Here is a 24,618-nt window from a genome sequence, read left to right as displayed (position 1 = left end):
ATTCTGATTGGCCACTTCCTGTGTTAAAGCTTTAAAGGTTTTTGCACTTTTTGCAAAAAGAACTTAAGGCAAATTTATCTTTGAGCAATCTAAAATTGGCAATGCTCATGAGGTCAAAAGGTCAACAAAACTCACTGAGAAAATAAACTATAGTGTGTAAACTAAAAGAAAACTTGCGCCATGATGCAGCTTCAAAAAGCTTCACATTTTGCTTGGTAAAGCTAAAACAACAACTAAAAAATTACAAAGAATGTGAATCCCTTATGTGTAGCAATCTGAATCCAATGTAGGAATGGCGGACTCCGTCACTAACAATAAAAATGACTATAGAGAGAGGTAAATACTGAAAGGAAATGCACTGAATGGCTATTTTAGAAGACATTTATTCATTCATTCATTCATTACCCTTAACCACTTAACCAAACTCACGCCATGGGGGCTGGAGCCATTAAAATCTAATTTGTGTTTTGTTCTTGATACTGTACAATGTACTTTGTGAATAGTTATTCATACAGTATAAATTCAATATTCATTAATTAAATCTGCAGTGAACGTTCTGTGAAATATAACCTCATTCAAACTCTCTCATTCCAGTACATAGTGTAACAGCTCAATTTGAAATTTCAGAATAACTCAGTGATTTTGGTTTGTTTATTTAGTAATTACGGCAAGAAAGTGCACACATGTTTCTCATTCCCTCAAATGGAGGAAATAGACAGCTCTGTAGAACATATTCTCCCTTACTTTAACACTCTAGCATTAATCTGAATACATGAGTCCAATACACTGCCACAGAGTGACTGATATGATGAGCCACTTGCACTGACAGTTGCTGTGCAACAGCCAATGAGACGGGGCTTATTACATGCTTCAGTATAGTGGGACTATACACTTAGGATTTTACTATAAAGGTGCCAAGAATGGATACAGCTTAAAAATCTTGAAATCCCTCCACTGCTTGACAGCTGTGAACCTCCTCGAGCTTAAAAAAAAAAAAAGACATGTCAGCTGTCTGCGCTGTCTGTTTTTGGGGGTTGTTGCAGACTTTTAATGACTAAAAAGTGGGAGTTCATTACCACATGATAAGCACACTGTTTCCATTTAAAATAATGCAATATTTTCTTTTCTGTAATTAGGGAGAGAAGGCTGTGCTGTATAAAACTCAGGTTCTATATGAAAGACAGAACTAGAGGTGAGCCCCATTCACCGTTTTGTGCCTCTGTCTCACTTTTCCTGCTAATCTTTTACAGCCTTTTCAAACCTTGGTGTTCAATCCTGTCACCCCCCTCTAGTTTCATTCCCCTATCCCCTCTCTCTTTCATTCCCCCTGTCTTTATAACCCCCTCCCTCTGTTGTCACTATGCTGAAGGAGGGAACTGAGAGCAAAGTATGTGGAGTCCCTCCCAGACGCTCCAGTGCTGGTTATTGAGGATCCGCCACTCTGCAGACAGGCAGACAGGCAAGCACACTGCACTGGTGTGTCATATCTTATCTCTCATCTCGCACAGTTATAGAAACTTGGATCTGATCAAAGATACTGCCATCCATCCGAGCCCTGGCTGACAACAGAAAAAGAAGGGAGGGAGAAAAGATAGTAGGAAGGAGAGGGCTGGGGGAAAATGTGTCCAGTGTTGTAAAGTAAGAGGGAAGGCTGCAGAGAAGTGTGGGCTGGGTCACACTGACACTTAAAAAGAAGCTTTCTTAGGCTTCTGTGCATTTCAGGGAGCAGTGAAGAAGTGGATGAGACAACAGCTCCAGGGGGAAGGTGTACTCTCACTTCATTGGAGCAAGTGTATTTTTAGCTCTTCTTTCCAACTCTTTTCTCCTCCACTTTTTCTTTCGTGGAGGCTAGCCATGGGCACTGGCGTGGACAGGTCTCTGTGGTCAGTGCTGCTGCTGCTGCCAGTCTTGGGACTCTCTCAGGCTCTGCCAGGAGCCTGGATGCCAGGGAATTATCTGAACACCACCGAAGATGCACGACGCTTCCTAACTGACTACAACGACAATGCTGAAATGGTGTTATTTGAAAGTGTCTCCGCCAGCTGGAACTACAACACCGACATCACAGACCACAACTCCCTGCTTCAGGTAGGACAAGTCTGGGTGTCTTGAAATTAGAGGGTGACGTGTTAGCTGAACCTTTCTCACACTGGTATGAAATTGGCCCGTTTAGATTATATCTTGCCAGCACTGGCACCACGTCACCATTAATGCATGCACTGGTCAAGGGTTTCTGTGGAGCTGAGCCCTGCTTGATTTGGATATCACCCCTATTCATCTCTCTCCAGAATGACATGCTTAGTTTCCTCCCAACGCAGCCAACTCAGCTTGTGTGTTACTGGAAATATAAAACACATCTGAATGCCTGTGGTGCAAACGTCTTCAAGTTTTGAATACATTTTCAGGGGGTCTTGCATGCTATTATGCTGGCTATTTATTTGTTTAACCAATATGCAATTTTACACACACTAATAGTATTTATGATCCAGTGTGGCATTGCTTGAAGTAATTAAATGTCTGCAAACATTGGTGTGGTTTTAGTTTCATCTCAACATGTGGAAAGGACACATTTGCATAAACGTTCGAGGTGAGAAAGAGGATACTGGCAATAAAGCAGAAGAGGGGTACAGCAATTAAACTGTAGAGGTGTGATAAAGTGTTTACTTGCCTTCGGGCAGTCGGTGCACTCATATTCATGGCTATGTGCAGGCAATACAAGCTTATTCTGTCAGACACAAACCCGTGAAAGCAACTTGTCGAACTGGATTTTTTTTCCCGTGTGTGCTTGGACAGCTGTCACAACAGGATTTCAGTACACTATCCAGGCTTTGGTCTCCTCACACATTGAACAGGTGTAGATGCGGAGCCCCTCACCCCTGTGTCAACAGGGTCACGCTGCAGAATGTGTTCTGCTCTCCAGAACGTAAGGTGAAAAATGAACGGGCTTGTAGTTGCCGTGTACGAGCATGGACAGTTCAAAGATGGGATCAAAGTGGATCAGAGCGCTGAGCTGCATTTAAACTGGCAGCCAGGAGGGAGCATGACAATCCAACCTGACAGAGAAATGTTCTTGTGTTGGCTTTCCACTTATTCTGCACAGTCAATCTATTACATTACATTGAAATTATTAGAATAAAGATGAAGATTAAATTACAACTTGTGTGCTCTGCTCATGCACACAAAGTAGAGATGCAAATGCAAACACACACACACCCACACACACCGACCTCAGAGGTGAGGGTGATTTGGTCTCTGTGCAAATGGGGCTCACGTTAGACGTGTGGAAGATCAAACAGAATGAGGATCAGTTTGCAAGCTTCTAATCATGCTGAATAAAAACCGATGTGAGTGGATATCAATGGCTGATGTTCTTTGAACCGGTGAATAAAATACCAGCTGGCTTCAAGTTTCACATTAGACCTGAGGCTTTTTTTACTGCATACTGCCAGGTTTTTCCACGTGATTTGAATGTGAAGTTTGAGAACTGCCTTTCATTTTCATTTTGAAATACTAAAACCTATTCCTCACCCAAGCTAAATGTATTATTTCTTTGATACAAGTCAAATCACCCTTTGTCTAAATACTTACCTTACAGCATTGATGCAAGAAAAAAAATGTTGGCACTGTTTGTTTCTGCAAACCACACATAAATTGATATGAAATGTTCTCAGCACCCGGGTTGTTGACATATTAAAACAAGCGTCCGCAGTGGAAGGAAGTTGGGGTGGTTTGATGGGTCAAAGAGACCGGACTCTTGTGTCCTGTGTAAAACCTAAAGTCAATTTTAAGTTACTTTTGTAAAGTTTTAAGTTAACCTTACATTCATCAGTATGTAACATTCTACATAAACTACGTAACTTTGTATACTTACTTTGTAAGTATAAATCCTGCCTCAATTAACCCCATTTTTTTTCTACCTGACGTTTAATCAAATTCACAATGTTAACCACATATTTAAAACTGTGACCCAGTGAAAGGTGTATTGTTTTTTTTACTGCTTGTTTATTTCCACCACAGTAGGGAATGAGAATGGGTTATTGCCATTCAGAAACGTTGGGATTCAATGTACTGTAAGATATTTGTGGTTTCCAGAAACATACAATGCCATTATTTATTTAGACGATTGGGTTGTTGTAGGCTACCTCTATAAATTACAACATTGCAAATTGTGTAAAAGACCTTGATGGAAAGAACATCGGCAAAAAAGGCTTATCTTTATTGTATGTCTTGTGTTGAGAATGATTATCTGGGTGGATGGATGGGTGTAGGCAGGCTGGAAAAAACGATTGAGGAAAAAAAAGACAGAGATGAGAGGAAGAGCACAAAGGTCAGAGTTAATACTTCAACTCACTGTCACCAGTTTTCCCTCCTGCAGCCTGTTATTTTAGAGAAGGCTGTGAGAAAGAGACAGATAAGAAAGGCTTCAATGAAAACATTACTGGAATGAAGCCACTGTTTGGTCAGTTTTATCAGGATGTGGTTACCTCAACATTACTGTGTGTGAAGGTATTTCCTATTTTCAGTGTGGGACTCAGTTTACAGTTTGATTTCTTAACGAAGTGGAAACTTTCCAAGGGATTGAACATTATTTTTTTGGGAATTTACCATGTTAAAAAGCAATGCATCTGACAAATAATACTATTAACTGTTAAACATACAGTGAAATGTGTCATGTGGTGAGTTAGCTAGAACGTTAACAAATGGGGAATGTTTCTTTCCAAACTGTCTAAACTGGATTTAAATTAATAAGAAATGTATCAAACAAATGAAGACAATGAGGAATATATGGAATATATGGAAATACATTAATTAAACCTCCTCAGTTAGCATGCTCAATCAAGCTACATAAAGCAGCATATATGTGTGTGTGTGTGTGTGTGTGTGTGTGTGTGTGTGTGTATAATGTATTCGCTCCAGTAATTTAATCAAAACTCACATGAAATCACATAGTCCTATGGCTGAGACAGAGCTGCAGTACTGTTGGCTGTACATGTGATGGGAGCATGCGCTGTGCATGGACAGGGTTGTAATTTTTTACTGGATTCAATTTAATGGGATGTTATTAGACACCTGTACATGTGATGAAAGAGTGCTACTGAATGCAGTACAAGGTTACAATTAAATTTAATGTGCAGACTTTTAGTCTAACCAAAACAAGACCTTGTATTTCTTTTCATGTGTATCTTCCCCCAGATACATTCACCATCAAAAGGAACACTTGTTAAAAAGAAATTGGGCAACAGGTACAAAATTAACCCTAACTTTAACCTACAATTGGAAATATTACAGCAATTTAGCAGCCATTTCTCAGGCTTCTGCGCCCCTACTTGCAACACAGTAAAAACATTTTTTCCTAGGCCATATAAAATGTCAAAGGTGCAGCATGTGGGACCCATAGTGCTGCAACATTACAGCAGTAGTTCATCATTTTGAATTGGAGGCAAATCAATGTGACACACACTATCCATGCAATGTTCCAGAGCTGACTTGACTCCAGCCATTCTCCCAGCACTGTCATTATATGCTGAAAACAAATATGTCCATGACCTTCCACAGTGCCATAAAGAAAAGCCCCTGAGATTCAAAGAGGCCATATATGACCATACACTTGAGCATTGATGAGGGCATTTTTCAAAAATATTGTCCTTGAGCTAGGGCTGTTTTGCTGTTTTGACCTTGCTCCGAATATACAATATACACTTAATTGATCCCAGAGGAAAGATGTGTTAGTACAGCTGTCAAAGAAAACATCACAGCGCAGGTGAAGGGTCAAGACGTGTTCTAGGTACAGGATGGGGTAGTCCATCTTAACAATTGGTCATTGTTAAGAAAATCAAACTATTAGATAGGTAAACCAAAGTACTGGACAAATTCAGATTTTGGCCTGATGGTGTGGAATTAAACATAAGGGAGTCACCAAAGTGAAGAAATTACTGCACCAAATTGTGATCCACCCAACAAAACCCAAACAAAAGAAGTTGTTGTTTCTGAGTAAATAATATATCTTTATCATTCACTTCCTCTTGTTTATAGGTAAATGCATCCCTTGAAGAGCAGGCCTTCTCCTCAGCGTGGGGATTAAAGGCCAAGCAGGTCTTCTCTGACGAAGTTCTCAACACTCTCAATCCATTTTACAAGAAACTTATGGAGAAGATCAAGATTCTGGGAGTTGCCAACCTGCCTGAGAATGAAAGAGAGGAGGTTTGTTTTATGTTTTCTGATGGAAAATTAGTTGTGAGTCCCCGTAATAAAACATTTTTGTTACTATATTAACCCTGAGTATCAAAAACTGACTTCAAAACTATTTTTCTTGTCTCCAGTATAACACAATTCTCAGCAAAATGGACAATATTTATTCAACAGCCAAGGTGACTCCATCGCCAAATGTAAGCTGGAGCCTTGAACCTGGTAAGTAAATATCGAATAAAAAATGTATAATTATAAAATAAAGAAACCGGATCAGAGCTATGATGATTTAGGAGACACACAACAATGTGCAGGGGAAGTCTAGAAAGAAAAACAGTTGTAAGAGGCTAAGATCTTATCTAAGTCGGCAAAATGACTCGAGAGCGGTCTCCAAAGGAAGTGTAATGGATGTGCCCATGAGTGTTGAGTAAAAAGCTATAGAAACATCATGTCAGTAGCTTTTAACGCTGCCGGCATGTATCGTGAACAATTGGCTCTCTGTTTAGACAGCAATAACTGCCAAAAGTAATTGTGAGAAATGCTTGCCAACACACACAGTATGACAAAAACTATTATTTCTAGTTAAAATTGAAGACTCACAAACATAAATAAACTATGTTACTGTTGTTAAGGTGCAGTCCCCATCATAATTACTGGTTTCTTAGTCTTGGAAACAATCTAAGGTGGAACAGGGTTATCCAAAGTGTGCCGTACATCCCTTTACATAACACATAGTGTCACTGTAAAAATAAATAGACTTTTTTTCCAACATTACAACAATCTGATGTGTTCTTCAACTTTCTCCTTTTCTTCACCTTTATTTCCTATTTCTGACATTTGCAAGATAAATGTTGTTTTGCATGGTGCTTAGAATATCATGGAGCTGTCATAACTCAAAGCTAATCTCTTGGATAATGTGTCTGTTGTGGCTTTTTCCTGCTGAGAGAGCAGGGAGTCATCTAAATGACAATACATCTTGATGATTTTTTTTTTAGTTCTGTTTTTGTCTGTGCACCAGCCAAGATCAGTCATCCTTCCTTTATGTTCAACCATTTTCTTGATGACTGAGGGTGTAATTTTTCATTTTATTTAATTTTGCAGAGCTCACAGAGATCATGGCCACCTCTAGGAGTTATAAGAGGCTGCTGTACGCATGGGAGGGCTGGCACAATGAATCAGGTGTACCTCTCAGAGATTACTACCCCAAGTTTGTGAAGCTCAGCAACAATGCCTCTAAGATGGATGGTAAGAACTCCCCCTTGACCTTTGACATTGAGCACATTGAACGTTCATACAATTACAAATAAGTTTATTTGTTGCGAATAATGTAACAAAAGAATATGGAGAGTAAAGAGGTCGAACTTGCTGATAGACGGAAGGAAATGGCAAGAAAGAAAGAAAGAGAGAACCATAATATTTGTTCCTCTTTAGGGTTTGATGACACTGGAGCGGACTGGCGCTCTTGGTACGAGTCTGAGACCTTTGAACAGGATATAGAGGAACTCTACAGGACCATTGAACCCCTCTACAAGAACCTGCATGCCTTTGTGCGCCGCCAGCTCTACAACCAGTACGGTCCCAAGTACATCAACCTTAAAGGACCCATCCCTGCTCACCTGCTAGGTACAAAATAACATTGTTATGTTGCTAATATGCAGTATTGCCTGACAAGAACTGTGAATATATGCTGCATGACATGAGGGAGTCCACGAAAATTATTAGAGGGAGGTTATGTAAACGAAGGGAGGATAGCTTGGTTTTTTTCATCGTAATACTTAAAAAATGCTTTGTCTGTGCACTAAATGCACTTTACTGGAGGAGTGGTCTATTGTTAAATTTGACTTCATATAAAATCAACCAATATTATAATTATGGATGAATTAACTGTTCATCAAACTTGAAATTAAACGTAAATTAGTTTGCTTATGCACCCCATGGTCCACTGGTCACTACCCCGCTGTCAGACTCATTTTCTGTCACCAGTTTAGCATGAAAGCTTAGTGGAATTAGCAAGCAAGCTAGCTAGCTAGCTAGCTAACAAGTCAGTCGCTAAAATAGTAAATTAAACAACTTAATACTTGACCCACACACTCAACGCAGCGTACAGGAGGAAAGCACATTAAAATTCACACCAAAGTTATAACCGTTCGGCTAATTTTCTGTAACCAATGTAGCATGAAAGCATAGAGCTAACTCGCCAGTCGCTAAATGAGTATGCTGAGGCAACCGGTACTAGCCAATCACAGCACAGTCAACACTGTGTTGAAGTGTTCTTCATAAAGAAATTGCCTTAGCTTAATGTTAACTGGTTTGGAGAATCAATAGAGGTCTTATGGAATCTCAATCTAGTAACAAATCCCTTAATCAAATCAGAATGTCTTTGAGTCCCATATTAAACGTTTTTTGTTTGTTTATCTGGTCTCTTAGTTTTAATTCCAAATTACAGAGATTCTACTGGGTGTAGGACTTTTTATTTATTTATTAATTTAGTCACTCATCCAATCATTTTCATAAACAGTCATTATTTAATAACAGCTTGGAATATTGTCAAAGATGTAATCACACATGCAAGGGACAATACAGTATTAAGATGCAGACATACTATGGCAAGTCATGTTGTGTGCTTATCACATTACTGCGAATGAGGCATTTCCTACAGTACCCCTGAGCATAGTATCCCATAACAAGTCAGAATTGTTGCCTAAGTATGTTTTCTTCCTCACTCTCAGGAAATATGTGGGCCCAGACCTGGAACAATATTTACAATATGATGATCCCATTTCCTGGCAAACCCAACTTGGATGTGACTAAAGAAATGGAGAATCAAGTAAGTATAGCTGAAAGATTCTGTGCCACTGGGATGGATTACAGTAAAAGAAAAAAAAAATTCTGTTGGTCTCCCAGGCAATGACCTCAAAAGAGAAAGTCTAACTCATTCTCTGCTTTGTGGTGATTATAGTTTTGTCAGTAACATTGAGTTTAATTTTGACATGATTGTTTTTCCTTTAGGGCTATAATGCCACGCACATGTTTCGTGTGGCTGAGGAGTTCTTCACATCTCTGAATTTAGAGAAGATGCCTGATGAGTTTTGGGCGAAATCCATGCTGGTGAAGCCTGACGATCGAGAGGTGGTGTGCCATGCGTCTGCCTGGGACTTTTATAACCGCAAAGACTTCAGGTAAAATTTTTACAGCTATTTAGTCAGAAAGAGCTGATTCATTGTCAACCTCATTGTGCATCTTGTTGATAAAACTTGATAATACAAAGTGATTTTATCCCTTCTAGGATCAAGCAGTGCACCACAGTAACAATGGAGCAACTCTTCACTGTACACCATGAGATGGGGCACATTCAGTATTACCTGCAATACAAGAATCTGCCTGTGGGCTACCGTCGCGGAGCCAATCCCGGTTTTCACGAGGCTATTGGCGATGTTTTGTCTCTCTCCGTTTCCACACCCAAACATCTTCACGCCATTGGTCTGCTGGCAAATGTGACCTCTGACCCTGGTAAAGAGACAGAAACAAATATGTTCAAAGGTACTGAAATACGCTCCCATAGAACAGTTACGGATAATTGTGTTTATGCATTCTGTTTCTCCAGACACTGATACCAACTACCTGTTAAAGATGGCTCTGGAGAAGATAGCCTTCCTTCCCTTTGGCTACCTCATCGACCAGTGGAGATGGAATGTGTTCAATGGAAACACACCTCCAGAGCGGTACAATGCTGACTGGTGGCACCTCAGGTATGCGTTAATGCACAGACCATTAAAATAGTTAGATTTTTTTGGAATGTGTAATAATTTACTTTCTTACTGAGAGTAGGATGAGAAGATTGATACCACTCAAGCTACTGCTGGTTAACACTGCACCACCACTGCTCTACATCCAAATGCCAGTATCGTTCGACTTAAAAATGATAAAGTAATGACACCTGGGCACTTTTCTTAGCCAAGATTAGCCCATCCAGCAGTTCATACATTCTTAACGTAATCATTCATTTGGAGTCATGTTTTTTTCCACCTGATGAATGAAAATGTAGTCTTTTAGCTCCATTTTCGGTCCACAACTCCTCCTGATATCTGTTCTGTAGCTGCTAAATGCTCCTGTTTGTTCATGCTGAGCAGGTAGTGTGCTCTTGAGAGAGTTTTACCAGATTTTCCCTAAATCTGCCAAAAACAACTCTTTGAGCGCTGTGAAAGTGAAGTGAAGTATAGTTGTTGGCCAAACAGCTAAAAATTGAGCTGAAATGCTCTGTAAAGCTCTGTAAAGGGGAGCGACCTCTTTCATATTGTTATATCTATACTTGTATCAACAACTTATCAACATACTAGTCTAGCTGCTCTGTAGTAACGGTAGAAGACTGTGGGTATACTGGTTGGCATTCACACTGTGTGTGTGTGTGTGTGTGTGTGTGTGTGTGTGTGTGTGTGTGTGTGTGTGTGTGTGTGTGTGTGTGTGTGTGTTTGTGTTTGTGTTTGTGTGTGTGTGTGTGTGTGTGTGTATAAAGTGAGGTGTTGGTGGGAAAGAGCACACATGCCCATACATGAAACAAATAATGGAAAAAAACATTATTATAAGCTTGTAACTTTCCAGAACTCATGTCTTAGTTATGTAAAGCATGCCAGTGTGTTCTAAATCTTTCTCGTCTTTCAATTTAAAGGACAAAATATCAAGGCATCTGCCCACCCACCAAACGTTCAGAGGACCACTTTGATGCTGGAGCAAAATACCACATCCCTGGAAACACACCATATATCAGGTAGCATCCTGTTCTAGTGGCAAAACTATAGCTATTTTCATGTATTTATATTTTCCTAACTGTCTGATTAGCTGTCCTAATACATAGTGAAAGATTTACTGTAAATCCAACAAAATGGGGCTTTTATGTTGCAGTCATGATGAGTGTTTGTTGTGTACGTGCCTGCACTTACATATGAGCACACCAGGGAAATATGTGAAGGTAAAGTGAATGAACATTCAAGAATGGCTGGTGATTTGGGAATTATGTTATTGTGTGCTGTAATATGGAGTCAATTACTGGCACTTGAGTGTGGTTTTAAAGGGTACAATAACCCTACAATAGCAGGAAGCTTCTAAAAGAAAAGCCTCTGACCCCAGCTGGTTTCTTTAACAATGTGAGGACTGACAGACAGTCAAACACACACTTGCTTAAACAAACACATTAGTGTACTGACTGGTAAAACACACGCTTACAGCATTCTTATCATCTAAACCTTGTTGCCCTTAATAATACAATTTTTTTCTGTAGTTGTTACAAAAAAGTAGCGAATATCTTGTGAATGTGATGTGTGAGCCCTGTTTAACCTTTAAAGCAATGTTTTTAACAAGTATTGGTGTTGTTATAATCCACTGAAGAGATGACAGAAACATTCTTTCCCCTGCAGGTATTTTGTCAGCTTCATTCTGCAGTTCCAGCTTCACGAAAAACTGTGTGAGGCAGCTAATCAAAAGGGTCCCTTGCACACATGTGACATCTACGGCTCCAAAGAAGCAGGAGCCATTTTAAAGTATGCAATCTGATTGGATCTCTATGTTATTTAATCCGCAGAGCATGCATTGTGGATTTAGGTAAGCAGTGATGGTTATGCAATTTTATTTGTCTTCCTGCAGGAAAATTCTCCAGGCTGGCTCTTCCAAACCTTGGACTATTGTGCTCATGGAAGCTATAGGGACCAACAAGTTGGACGCCAACTCACTGATGAAATACTTTCAACCCATTATTACATGGCTGGAAAAGAAAAATGAGGGAGAGACATTGGGATGGCCTGACTTTAACTGGGTCCCTCCAATCCCTGAGGGCTACCCTGAAGATATTGGTAAGAGTACTGCTCAAAATGAAAATATCATAAAAACCGAATATGAAATAATTAACACTATATGGAAGGTGAGGATACAATAAAAGAGTTATAGCTGTGTTCTCAGTAAATTAGTACATCTTACATTTAGGATTAGATGCGGTGCAGTGGTGTATATTGTTTCTTTAGCTTTGGTTAAATGTCTCGCAGTCTGTTCCAAGTTGTCTCTGCATCCATGCACACCAACAGATAAGTGCAGTTTTCTGTAAAGAACAACAAAAAAGCCTATGGTGTTTGCCAATGATAATCACAACTCACACGTCGTAATTAGCTAAAATGTGATAGTACTTTTCAGACTTTATTACATGGATCTCCCTACCGTACTTCAGCTGACTTGACCCTTGTTCTTGTTTACCCAGGAAAGAACACAGATGAGGCTGATGCAAAGAAGTTTCTGGATCAGTACAACAGCACAGCTGAGACGGTGTGGAACGCCTACACCGAGGCCTCCTGGAAGTACAACACCGACATCAATGAAGCCAATAAGCAGGCGATGGTGAGAACCTTCTGACAGACTGACTCCACTAAGATATACACTGTTCAAGCATAATTTATCATTAGACAGGAAGGACTGTTGCATGCTATGTTGAGTCAATTAGTCACATGTATATGTCTATTTAGCTAATTAGCCAAGTACATTATTAATTATTCCTCTCTAGCTTGACAAGAACCTGGAGATGTCGGCCCACACCCTGGATTATGGTCGGAAGGCCCGTCTGTACGACACCACCGACTTCCAGGATGACTCGGTCAAACGCATCATGAAAAAACTCAGCGACATTGAGAGGGCTGCCCTGCCACAGGCAGAACTGGAAGAGGTTTGAAGGACATTTTTTTAAATTTTACAAATATTTATTCAAGACAGAGCTGCTCTGGAGGCATATATTGTTTTGTTGGTTGAGTTCAATCACAGCTGGAAGTTGTTGTTTCTTGACAAAAATAGACAGAAAACTGAGACGTGTTTCCCATAAACAATCACCAATGGGCATGCAACAGGGATCCAGAAAATACACTACCACAATGATAGCTTATGCTTCTTAGATGTATTTGTGACAGGCATCTGTTGCTGTTACTATGAATCACACTCCTTTTCTTGGCAAGACACGCCTTAGGTAACATTAAAGTGCTAGGATTGTTAGATCGTACCATTATCCGTTTTTGTTCAGGTCCTATCCACTGAATAGTGAAAAATAATCAGGAGTGGCCTCTGTGGAGGCGGTTCTGGCCTCCCCATTGTCCATTAACTCCTAATAAAAGACACCTCATCTGGCATTAACCCTTATGTAAATTACATTTTCTGTTCAGTACTTGTCTACTTTTAGAGTTTCTCTTACATGTTCATATTATCATCCCTGCAACTGAGCACCATTCTGAAAGCTGTATTATATATTTACAAATATCAAAACTAGATCATTGCTGATGATTCCAGACGGCTCTAACGCTTGGTGAATTACCTTTTCAGTACAACACTCTCCTATCCAACATGGAGACCAAGTACAGTGTGGCTCAGGTGTGCAGAGATGATGGGACATGCCACCCACTGGATCCAGGTAAGAACAAGAAATATATGCCAATCTCCAAAATATATAAATCAAATAATAAATATGTAGCATGTGAGTAACATATGGCATGGTTAATGGCAAACTTTTGTTTCAATTTGGGTAAATAATCCACAAAATGATCAGATACTGTAATCTTAAGTATTTCACATAAGAAATAAGAAAAACACATAGTAGACATGATTACTCTGCTGCATTGTACAGTGTACAGTGGGTAAAGTGGGTGTCATAAAAGAATGCACTGTGTTTCAGATCTTCAGAAGATCATGGCGGAGTCCAGAGATTATGATGAGCTGCTGTTTGCCTGGAAAGGATGGAGAGATGCTGCTGGCAAAGTGCTTCGGAAGGATTACAAGAGATATGTTGAACTGGCCAACTCAGCTGCAACGCTCAATGGTATGAACTGGTGAAACATAAACAACAAATAGTAGCACATTGGCTTCCCCTTTTAGCAAGAAGATCATTATTTAGGATTAGTTTGCTTTAGAAGCAGCTGCAAAAGTGTCCTGCCTTGCAAAATTAGGCTCTTGCTAAGCCTAGCATCCACATTACTATAGCATTTAGACTGTATCAAAGTAATGGACATAGTCACAGTAATGTCATCTATTGGTTTGTCAAGTTTTTAACTTTTTTTGTGACCAGCACATGTGCAGAACAGATCAGGAGCTGGAATGATAAACTAACGCTAATGCTAGCTAACTTCTAGCTAAATCTCCAGTCTTACTTCTCTTTTTTTATTGTATTATACACAATGTACAATGTAATACAATATCCACCTCACAGATGAATGTTCTATCCCTGGTACTGTCTGTAGGTCACTCTGACAATGGGGCTTTCTGGCGCTCCCTGTATGAAACCCCTACCTTTGAGGAGGACCTGGAGGCTCTGTGGAAGGAGCTGGAGCCTCTCTATCAGAATGTGCACGCCTATGTCCGCAGGGGTCTGTACAAAAAGTATGGTGCAGAGCACATCAACCTAAAGGGACCCATTCCTGCTCATTTGCTGGGTAAGTAAGAAGAAGGAGATTCTGTTCAGAAAGCTACAGAAAGTGTTTAAATGGGTGTGAATGAGTTTCAAGTATAACTTCCACATGAAGCTGCTCATAACAAGGTCTGTGGATTATCTTGAAAATTCAGGTCATGATTGCAGGAAAGACACATTGCTTTTTAAGTTTTCTAAATGTATTATAAGCGCATTTGGCACCACATCCAATGTAGTTGCATTATATTTGAGAAAATGCATCTCTTTGGCCTCAAAACCACAACACTAAAACAATCTGGATGTATAAATAGCGCTACAGGTAAGAGGAGTGAACTGTCCCTTAAAATATGGGGCTTTCCACTGCCTTCAGAAATGACCAGGCTCTCAGAAGTTGAGGCTAAAATCACAGACCAAAACCACACATGAGTCAGTATTTCACTTTGGAATTCAAAGGATTCTAACACTCTAGCCCAAACTCTCCTTTTGTGTGGGAGCATACCCCATTCATATTCTGTCGTTGCCTGTAGTTTCATTTGGATTTAGGCAGGATTTCATTTGCTTTCAGAGGCATCAAGCGTAAGATTGTGTGTGACAGTTCCACACGGTTAGGGATTGGACTGACTGTCACGAATCCTACTTGGTTTAGCTGGCAGAGCAGAGGATGACTTGCCCCATAACTTTGAAAAAAATGAAATAAACGATGTCTTCTGTCATTTCAGGCAACATGTGGGCACAGACCTGGTCTGGCATAATGGATTTAGTCATGCCCTACCCGCATGCCACGCAGGTTGACGCCACCCCTGCTATGGTGTCACAGGTGAATGAACACATGAGCCAGCTGTTGCATAATGATCACTGCAGCACACATGAATACACAAGGACACAAGCAAAGAACACACACTCACACACACCAGCTTGTGGACCACTTTAGAGGTCGAGGATCAGTTTGTTTTTTGGGTGCGGTTCGAAGTGGAGGATCAGGCAGAATGAGGATAAATAGACAGCAGACATTCATAACTGCCATGAAGTGTACATAATACATGAATGCACTGTTTACATATTTTCAGTAATATGTTTCCTTCTATCCTTTCACAACCATAAATTTGTTTACACTTTGTGCATTCATCTCTTCTCTTCATGCAGCAGTTGTTTTTCCCAAACTGACACTCTTTTTCCATTCAGGGCTGGAACGCCATCAAAATGTTCCAGGAATCAGACAGATTTTTCACCTCTTTGGGTCTGCTGCCAATGCCAAAAGAGTTCTGGGACAAATCCATGCTGGAGAAGCCTGATGGACGCCAGGTGGTGTGCCATGCATCTGCATGGGACTTCTATAACCGAAAAGACTTCAGGTTAATTTATTCCCCCATAACCTAACTGACTGTTATACAGTAGGTGGTCTTGCCTAAATTTAATACAGAAACATTAATACACACTCAGAACTTTCAAACTTTAGACTCAAGTACATAAATAAGTGCAGAGGTAAGACACAAAAATCTGTACAGTTTTTATATTGAGTAATAACTATCATTGGTGCAGCAAATGTGTGCTTTATTCTGGTAAAATTCAGACTTATATCTAGCTAATACCAGATATACATACATACAATACCACTGGTGGGGAAGGGGAGTGATTGCCCATATGTTTGAAAAAAAATGCTGCAAAAGAGCTCTTGGATGCCCCCATGGTAGATAACATGTGTCCTCTAGGGTGCCCTTAAATGTAGAAAACTAACTGCCACTGGTTCCCTTTTTACTTTTTTGCCCCTGCCCCTCAGACAGCGTGAACCTGCCACTGTACAATACCATTCAAAGGTTTAGAATTACTGGCCACAAGAGACTGATTCAGTACAGTCAGGTGGCTTGGTGGACTACTCTAAATTTGTGAATGGTCTTTCATGGTTTATACGTTAAGATCAAATTCTACTTATTGTGCCATTGCATACGAATATAACAAATCACTAGTCTTTAGTATTAGAAATTTGCTAAACATTAAAATGTGTGCAGGATGAAATAGGGTCAGGTTGTTGTTTCTGTGTCAAGTGAACAATAAGGCCTATAACAATAGACTACAGAGGGCCAAAAAAAAAAAAACAGGTTCCAGAAATATTTAGAGCCTGTTTGCACCATTGTGGTTCAATACGGATCGAGGGTCACTTCTCTGGACTCTGGAAACAAATTGAAAATTTAGGGTATTTGGGGAAAATTGTTCAAACAGTATTCTCCCCTTTCACGCAAGACTGCAAGGACATCATTAAAATAGAAGTTGAGGTGTCAGAATTTTACTGTTTTAATAAAAAGGAGGAAAACATCAATATATGAGAATGGTGCTGTATGAGATTTAACAACTCCAATTTCAGCCATTAAATGCATGGAAGCCAAGAGGATTCAATAATTGCTGTAATTATGTCCTTGTTTGTGTCTCCAGGATCAAACAGTGCACTGTTGTGACTATGGATGACCTGATCACAGTGCACCATGAGATGGGCCACGTCCAGTACTTTCTGCAGTACAAAGACCAACCCGTGTCCTTCCGCGATGGAGCCAACCCCGGCTTCCATGAGGCCATCGGCGATGTGCTAGCCCTGTCTGTGGCAACGCCAAAACATCTGGAGAAAATCGGCCTGCTGGACAAAGTTGAAACTGACTACGGTGAGTCAACATGAATACTGCATAGTTCTGTAAACGGCTGCGATGTTATAACCAGGCAGCAACCTCCAGGGCTGCTTCTCAATTCCCTTAATTTTCGCCTCCTCTATCCTCTATCCTCGCTTGAACCGGAAGTTCTTTCGCGGGCGCCATCTTTAAGACCGTCCCAAAGCTCTTATTTGTGATCGGAGGATAGAGGATAGAGGATAGAGGAGGCATATCGGAGGAGGCACAAGCGAGGATACACGAGAGAATCCTATGCGGAAGTCTTTTAGCGGTGGCCCCGCCCCCTGACTCGTTGAATAGACGCAGCAGCTGATCGGACTGATGTTATACATCGCAACATCGCTGTAGTTTGATACCGGAGTGAAGACAGATCACAGATTAAACTAAAGTGTGTCACCACAAGTTTTATATTTTATTTATATGATTCACCATGTAATTAAAATCTGTTTTATTGTGACTCTGAACAACAAAAACACCACAAACATATTTCTACATTTATAATAAATTAAGAGAAAGATCGCTCTAGAAGTTTTTTTCCTTTTTCCTTTTTTTCCTTTTTGTGATCTGTTTTTTCCACCGTACAGATTTATTATGCATATTATTAAAGTAAAAAAAAAAAAACAGTAGAGAGTCTGAGAGTCTGTCTGTCAGCAAGAAACACTTTTACATTGTTTGTCATTTTCATCAGTACCACGCGAGGCTGATCATTACTGAGTGACATAATTTACATTTTACCTTCATCATCTAACCTAATAAAATATTGGCCGGTGTTCAGCGGACACAATCATGTTCTGGGATATTAAATAATTAATTTATCACCAGGATCGTCTACTACGACGGCGTATTAGGGCCATATATGAAAAAAATAAATAAATAAATAGGAACCCAGGGGAGAAGGACCCAGCCACCATGGCATGATTAAAAACAGATAACATGAGATGATGGTACTACATCACCACATTTCATTCCTTTCTACCTGCGGGAGAAAGGAATCTTCTCCATCACTCGCTCTGTTTAAGGTGTTTTATCAGAATGATCCAACTGACGCTCCCCTCCTCCTCGCCTTCACACGGAGTGCTGTCTCTCTTTCAGACCTCCTCTGCGTCTTGTTGACAGTTACAGTGTAACGTTCGTCTAAACTTATTTCACAGCAGCAGGTTTATTGTTCCCAGCCTTCATTCCTCACGGTCATCCTCATGTGATGCGTCTTTACGCGTGCCATGGAGCCGGGTTCATGGAATCTTTATTCATCTTTTTGAAGTGTGTGTGTGTGTGTGTGTGTGTGTGTGTGTGTGTCTGTCTGTCTGTCTGTCTGTCTGTGTGTCTGTGTGTGTATGTGTGTGGCACCGGACGGACCCAGTGAGGCATGGACCAGTATTACCCCCCTCCCCCGGGTCCGTATTTTTTTTTCATACTTGGCCCTAATAGTTGTCCTAATACAGCAGCAAATAATAATTAATAAATAATATAAAGGCATTCCCGTGCCCCTGAGCTGGACACAGTTCACAGTATAAATACACGATGGAGGTTGTTATTCATGTGCAGGTGTTTGTTAAACAGAGAAAAACACTTATTATTATTATTATTATTATTAGTGCATGTCTCCAGCTGTTAAAGCGACTGACAGCTGATCCAGCTGTGATCCGCTGCAGCCGTCATTAGAAACGGACGTCGCTTCACGTGACGCTTCGGAGGGAAGGACGTCTCATGTCTCTTAAATCGTTTCCCCTCGCCTCGCTTCCCTCACTTGCGTCTCTCCATGCATCCCTAGTGGGCGGGACTAAGACGCAAGTGAACGGCGCAAGTGAGGGACGCATGGATGCGAAATAGTGGTAATGGGATGCAGCCCAGGTCTGAGCAGGGAGGCAAACCAGGAAATGCCTTAAGCTGCATTCTACCGAAAATTCCAGCAGGGGGCGCTGACAGTGGCTGCAGAAGTATTTCAATTCCATTCCATTCATTTCAGTACAAAATGAGAAAACTTCTCACTTGATTTATTACCTCAGAAATTTTTTTTAGGACAACACTATGGCCTCAATAGCTAGTAAAAAATCTCATTCACAACAATTTGATGTCAATAGTTCAAATAATGCCCCCATTTAGAAGAAAATAGAAGATAAAGAATCATATGATTTGGGGTGTGGCTACCTTTGATTGACAGGTCACTAACAAGGCGAGCCGTCATTAGGAGAGAAGCAGAACAATGCGTATCCACGACAACATGTCAATAAAGTTATATATAATATATTAACATATAAAAAAAGGATGTTTTCCCGGTCTGGTCTCATTTCTTTGACCCTTTCACACTGTATTTTCACTTAATGACAGTTTTATTCAATAAAAATGTCTTGTTCCGCATTTGGTTGGACACTCCAAGGAGTCGCTGTTCAGTTTTCTGAGGTCAGTAACAAACATTTAGTTTTTGTTTTTTGCTAGCTAAAACTAACATCCCAGTTAATGCTCCAGTTAATGCTAACATGAATTAGCAGTGACTTCTCTCAGTCAGGTTGAGGTGTAGAGAGGCTGTAGTCAGTGATCAGATCCCTCTCGCTCCTCCACAGTCCAAATATGGTCTGCTCCCTGTTCATGGAAACAAGATGGCGACACAAGATGGCGACGAGTGTAACGCTGAACTCGATGCTTCCAATGGGCAGTCCACAAACCAATGGGTCACCACGTCCATTATTTATAGAGTCTATGGTTATAACACAACTAATGATCATGTTGTTTCTGTCCTCTTCTCTAGAGAGTGACATCAACTTCCTGATGAGCATAGCGCTTGACAAGATTGCCTTCTTACCTTTTGGCTACCTGATGGATCAGTGGAGATGGAAGGTTTTCGATGGACGCATCCCATCGTCTGAGTACAATAAAGAGTGGTGGAACCTCAGGTAAAGTTCACCAGCGTTACAATTACAAAGTGCAATGTTTATGATGTAGCGGAAAAGTACATTAATTATTAAATAAAGGACGGTTATTAATAACTGTAAGATAGATTGTTTAATAAATTATTAACTTAAATAAAGCTAAGCTATACTTTACTTCAATGCAGAATGAAGTACCAGGGACTGTGTCCACCTGTAACCCGCACTGAGGACGACTTTGACCCGGGTGCAAAGTTCCACATCCCTGCTAACGTGCCCTATGTGAGGTAAAGTTTCCTGAATCTGCTGAACAATCAGGACTCCTGATAATTGAGAACAAACAGATTGATAACACTCTTCAATGCACCATGGAAAGATAAGATAGAAACACTCACATGGCTGAAGGGAAAATCAATCATCTCTAAGCAGGTCTGATGTGACAATGCCAGTTCCTTAAGTTTCCTGTTTGCATCAATGCAAGGTCATGACAGTACATGTTTACTGATCTCCTCTCAGGTACTTTGTCAGCTTCATCATCCAGTTTCAGTTCCACAAGGCTCTGTGTGATGCTGCCAAGCATGTTGGGCCTCTACATACCTGTGATATCTACCAGTCTAAAGAAGCTGGGAAGCTGCTGGGGTTAGTACACACACACACACACACACACACACACACACACATAGATGCACACAGCCATAAGCACCTTCGGCAGATAATAATATGCAACCACTTATAGTGCTTCCATGTAAATTATCTTTATGTATCATCCATTCCCCTTGATGCATTTCCTCCATGAAAGTCCTCACTTTGATGAGAAGTTAAAGGATTTAGGATTTATGGGGATCTAATTGCAGAAAGTGAATCTGATATTCATAATTATGTTTTCTTTAATCTCCAACACAAGAAACAAACTAAGAATAATTGTATTTTCATTAGTTTAGAATGAGCTCTTCATATCTACATAGGGAGTGGGTCCTTCTCCACGGAGCCTTCCATGTTGCACCACTGTATTTCTACAGTAGCCCAGAATGGACAAACCAAACCCTAGAGAGGCCCTTTTGCATTTTTACCATAGACTGTTTAAAAGAAGTGGACCTGATCATCATGACATCCACCACATCCACCACAGTGAGGTGTAGCCATAATTCATGTTAACTGTGATATAAATAGGGATGCTAATTGTAATTCCATTTGTAAGGATTATCTTCTTTATCTTCTATTTTACTCCAAATGGGGCCAACGAACATCATGTTGTATTGAAGAAGACCTGAAAGTAGCAATTGAGAAAATAAATTCATGAGGAAGTTTACTGAGGTAATTAATCAAGTGTTAAGTAGGGTAATTTTGACATCGACTTCTTTACAATCGAACACCGTTTTGTAACCAGTAGAGTCTCCCCCTGCTGGCCATTAGAAGGAATGCAGGTTTAAGGCACTGAAGCCCACTTCTTTTATACAGTTTATTGTTTTGTACGTTACCAGAAGGCCACCGTAGGTTCTCTACATGTTTGGAAAGGGAGGGCTGAGTGTAAGGGTATTCACTTTATTGCAGTCTGCAACATTATTTCTAAATACCATTAATCCTACACACTGGTCCTTTAGGTCAAGTATCTGCAGGCTGCACCATGCAAGAGGGATTCTGTATATGTATGACCAAAAGTGACTAAAATGGATATTGTATTTAATTTGTTCGGAGTATTTCTGAGTGCAGGTAGCTGGTGAAAACATGCTTTACACTAGGTGTGTAATCTCTAGATCACATTCTTGCTACTGGTCCTCCTCCCTCCGACCTCCTCTCTGACCCTCTCTCTGTTGTCATTTGCAGTGATGTGATGAAGCTGGGCTTCAGTAAGCCCTGGCCCGAGGCAATGGCCTTGATCACCGGCCAGCCCAACATGACTGCCCAGCCTCTCATGGAATATTTCAAACCTCTAACTGAATGGCTGGAGAAAGAGAACAACAAGAACAACGAAGTCCGCGGGTGGCCCGAGTACGACTGGAAACCTCCAAGTATGTCAAACACATTCATGCAGCATCCGCATACTTTGAAACTTCCACAGAAACATGAATAAAAGCACACGCGTGTCGGCATGCCTACAAGCCAAGTCTGCTTTGAAACCATTCCCAGAAAAAAAAAAATCTTCACATTGATGCATTGATTTAGTTGTTCTCATCTACTGCGGCTCACGCTGAAATCAATCTCCTGCTCCTCTTGTTTAACTGATGAGATCCTGTTGAAAGGATGTGCACATATGAGATTAATGAGATTCTTAGCAACAGAGATAGTGAGAAAGAGAGAACACAGCTGTTGTTGCTCAGTTCAAGAGAGAATGCAGATTGAATTTGGATACAAAAATGATGTGTTATCCCGCCTTTCACCTTCCTGATTGTTATTATTTGAATGTGGAATTATTACCAACACAGAAATTTGAGACAGATGTTTTGAAAGAGTTATTCCTTATTACAGCGTCGTTTATAAAAAGCACCTTAATATTCTGAATATCTAAAAGATACATAACAGCTGCAGCATTTAACAGATTTAGACACACTGATGAGCACCATCTATAGGTAGAAAGCGTTATACCTTGTCAAATGTTTCTACTTTTCAGCAGGCAGCTTCTTTTTTCAGCTTTTAGATTTTAATGCTGCAATGTATAAGTTTTGTTTAAAAATGTTTATGGTATATTGAACTATAACATTTTAGGAAATGTTAATGTTATACTATACCCTTTTGTATGAATTTTTATTTTTATACAGTATACTATGACATGCTTAAAGATATTTTATGCTACACTATAGTTTGACATTTTCTATAGCATTTTAGATATAATTAATACAACTTTTTTTAAATTTCCTAAATATTTCAAGTCACTTTTCCATTACATTTTTGAAATTGGTTTCACATGCTATACTTCTTTTTTTTTTTAGATTTAACTAAATGTTATATAGTATATTGAACTATGACTTTTTCTCTTCAGCATACTACACTATGAACATTTTAGTTACATTTATTACATTTATTATCACTATTTGTGACAATGTTGATATATTTTTATGACAGACTATATACCATACAATGAAATTCCATTTTTACTGATACAGCCCGAGTATGGCCATAGTATTTACTTGTTATCGTCTGTCTTGCAGCTGATCCTAAGGCCAGTAAAGTGGACTTCCTGGGTCTGAATGTGGAAAGTGCAGCTGCCATAGCCGGCCAGTGGGTCCTGTTGGTCATTGGTGTGGTCCTCTTGCTGGCCACCATCCTGTTGGCCTACAAGTACAGGAAGTCAAAAAAGCCTGAAAAGTCCTTATCCACGATGGAGCTCAAGCAGAAGGACTAGCCATTTGTAATGGCTAACAGTACCGACCTTAATGTGAACATCAGTGTTTTTGTGTACTGTACTGATCTGATCAAATTTGCTTTCCTCTGTTCTGCCTCCTTTATCTAGTCTTGTATATTTATTGTATACACCTGAAGTCAAATAATTTTTGCCTATGCAAAAACACTACAGTTTTGTAATTTATTTACAATATTTGAATGTTTAGGGAGGAAATGTTTAAAATGAATGTTTGTAAAGTCATTAATTGCATTTTTGAATATTTGATTTTGTATCTTTTTTTTGTTGAATCCTCTGCATTTCTACAATAAAGACATTAAATATGTGTTCTGTCTATGTGTTTAAATGATACATTTTTTCAAAAACACACAATGATTATGGTAGCAATTAAAGTAAAAGGTTATGAGAAACAACTTTATAACACTGAAACTGCACAGTAAGAAAACCACACCCAACATTGAATATTGTTCAATATGACGTTTACGACTTTTTTGAAATGCTATACTATGACAAGCAAAAAACATTGACATTATTTGTGGCATACTATGCTATGACATTTTATTACCTTTTTTTGACATCCTTAACTACGGAATTAATGCAACATTTTTTATCATATGCTATACTATGACTTTACAAAAAATCTTAAAAATTTCATTTCTCCATCAAATTACATTATGAAGTTTTTAATGGCATTGTTATGACATGTTTAATTATGAGATTATTTATGAAAGCAAGCGGCAGTACAGATGCAGCAGCAGCATTTGCAGGCAGAGGGAGAGCTGAGGATTACTATCATCTTAAACAGACCGCCAGATTGGATAGAGGTTGTGTTTTGGTGAAGGATGAATGAGGAGTGGGACATGTCATGTGTATGGCAGCACACCTAGAGTTGCCTGCCTGAACTAGCTCCGGGCGTTGCTCCATACTATAGTATGTCAATTTTTGTTAAAAAGGTAAAATTTTAAAATGCCTTAAATGCTTAAATATAATCTGTTGATACATATTAGAGCGTTATATGGCCAGAAATAACAGAAAAACACCATATTATATGATGTCAAAAAATGACCCAGTCAAAGAAAAGTCATACTATAGCATGTCGTTTTTCGTCAAAAAAGGTCAAATTTTAAAATGCCTAAAAATGCTTAAAATGGGTCA

General features: G+C 39.7%; 1 protein-coding gene across 1 annotated transcript; it reads left to right on the top strand.

The window, feature by feature from the left end:
- The first annotated feature begins 1,464 nt into the window (after positions 1-1,464).
- On the top strand, positions 1,465-23,788 carry ace (angiotensin I converting enzyme (peptidyl-dipeptidase A) 1). Its single transcript, XM_059325350.1, has 25 exons — positions 1,465-2,088; positions 6,034-6,201; positions 6,321-6,408; positions 7,288-7,431; positions 7,618-7,809; positions 8,916-9,013; positions 9,196-9,365; positions 9,473-9,696; positions 9,791-9,935; positions 10,853-10,951; positions 11,598-11,720; positions 11,824-12,029; positions 12,428-12,564; positions 12,728-12,886; positions 13,531-13,618; positions 13,880-14,023; positions 14,442-14,633; positions 15,328-15,425; positions 15,791-15,960; positions 17,036-17,259; positions 20,009-20,153; positions 20,315-20,413; positions 20,643-20,765; positions 21,951-22,135; positions 23,273-23,788. Exons 1-25 carry the CDS (start codon positions 1,741-1,743, stop codon positions 23,464-23,466), a joined length of 3,963 nt encoding a protein of 1,320 aa, XP_059181333.1. The 5' UTR covers positions 1,465-1,740; the 3' UTR covers positions 23,467-23,788.
- The last annotated feature ends 830 nt before the right edge of the window (positions 23,789-24,618 follow it).

The sequence above is a fragment of the Centropristis striata genome, chromosome 21 (assembly GCF_030273125.1).
Source record: "Centropristis striata isolate RG_2023a ecotype Rhode Island chromosome 21, C.striata_1.0, whole genome shotgun sequence".
Taxonomy (NCBI): domain Eukaryota; kingdom Metazoa; phylum Chordata; class Actinopteri; order Perciformes; family Serranidae; genus Centropristis; species Centropristis striata.
The sequence above is the reverse complement of the archived record's forward strand: the minus strand, read 5'-3'. Positions and strand labels throughout refer to the sequence as shown.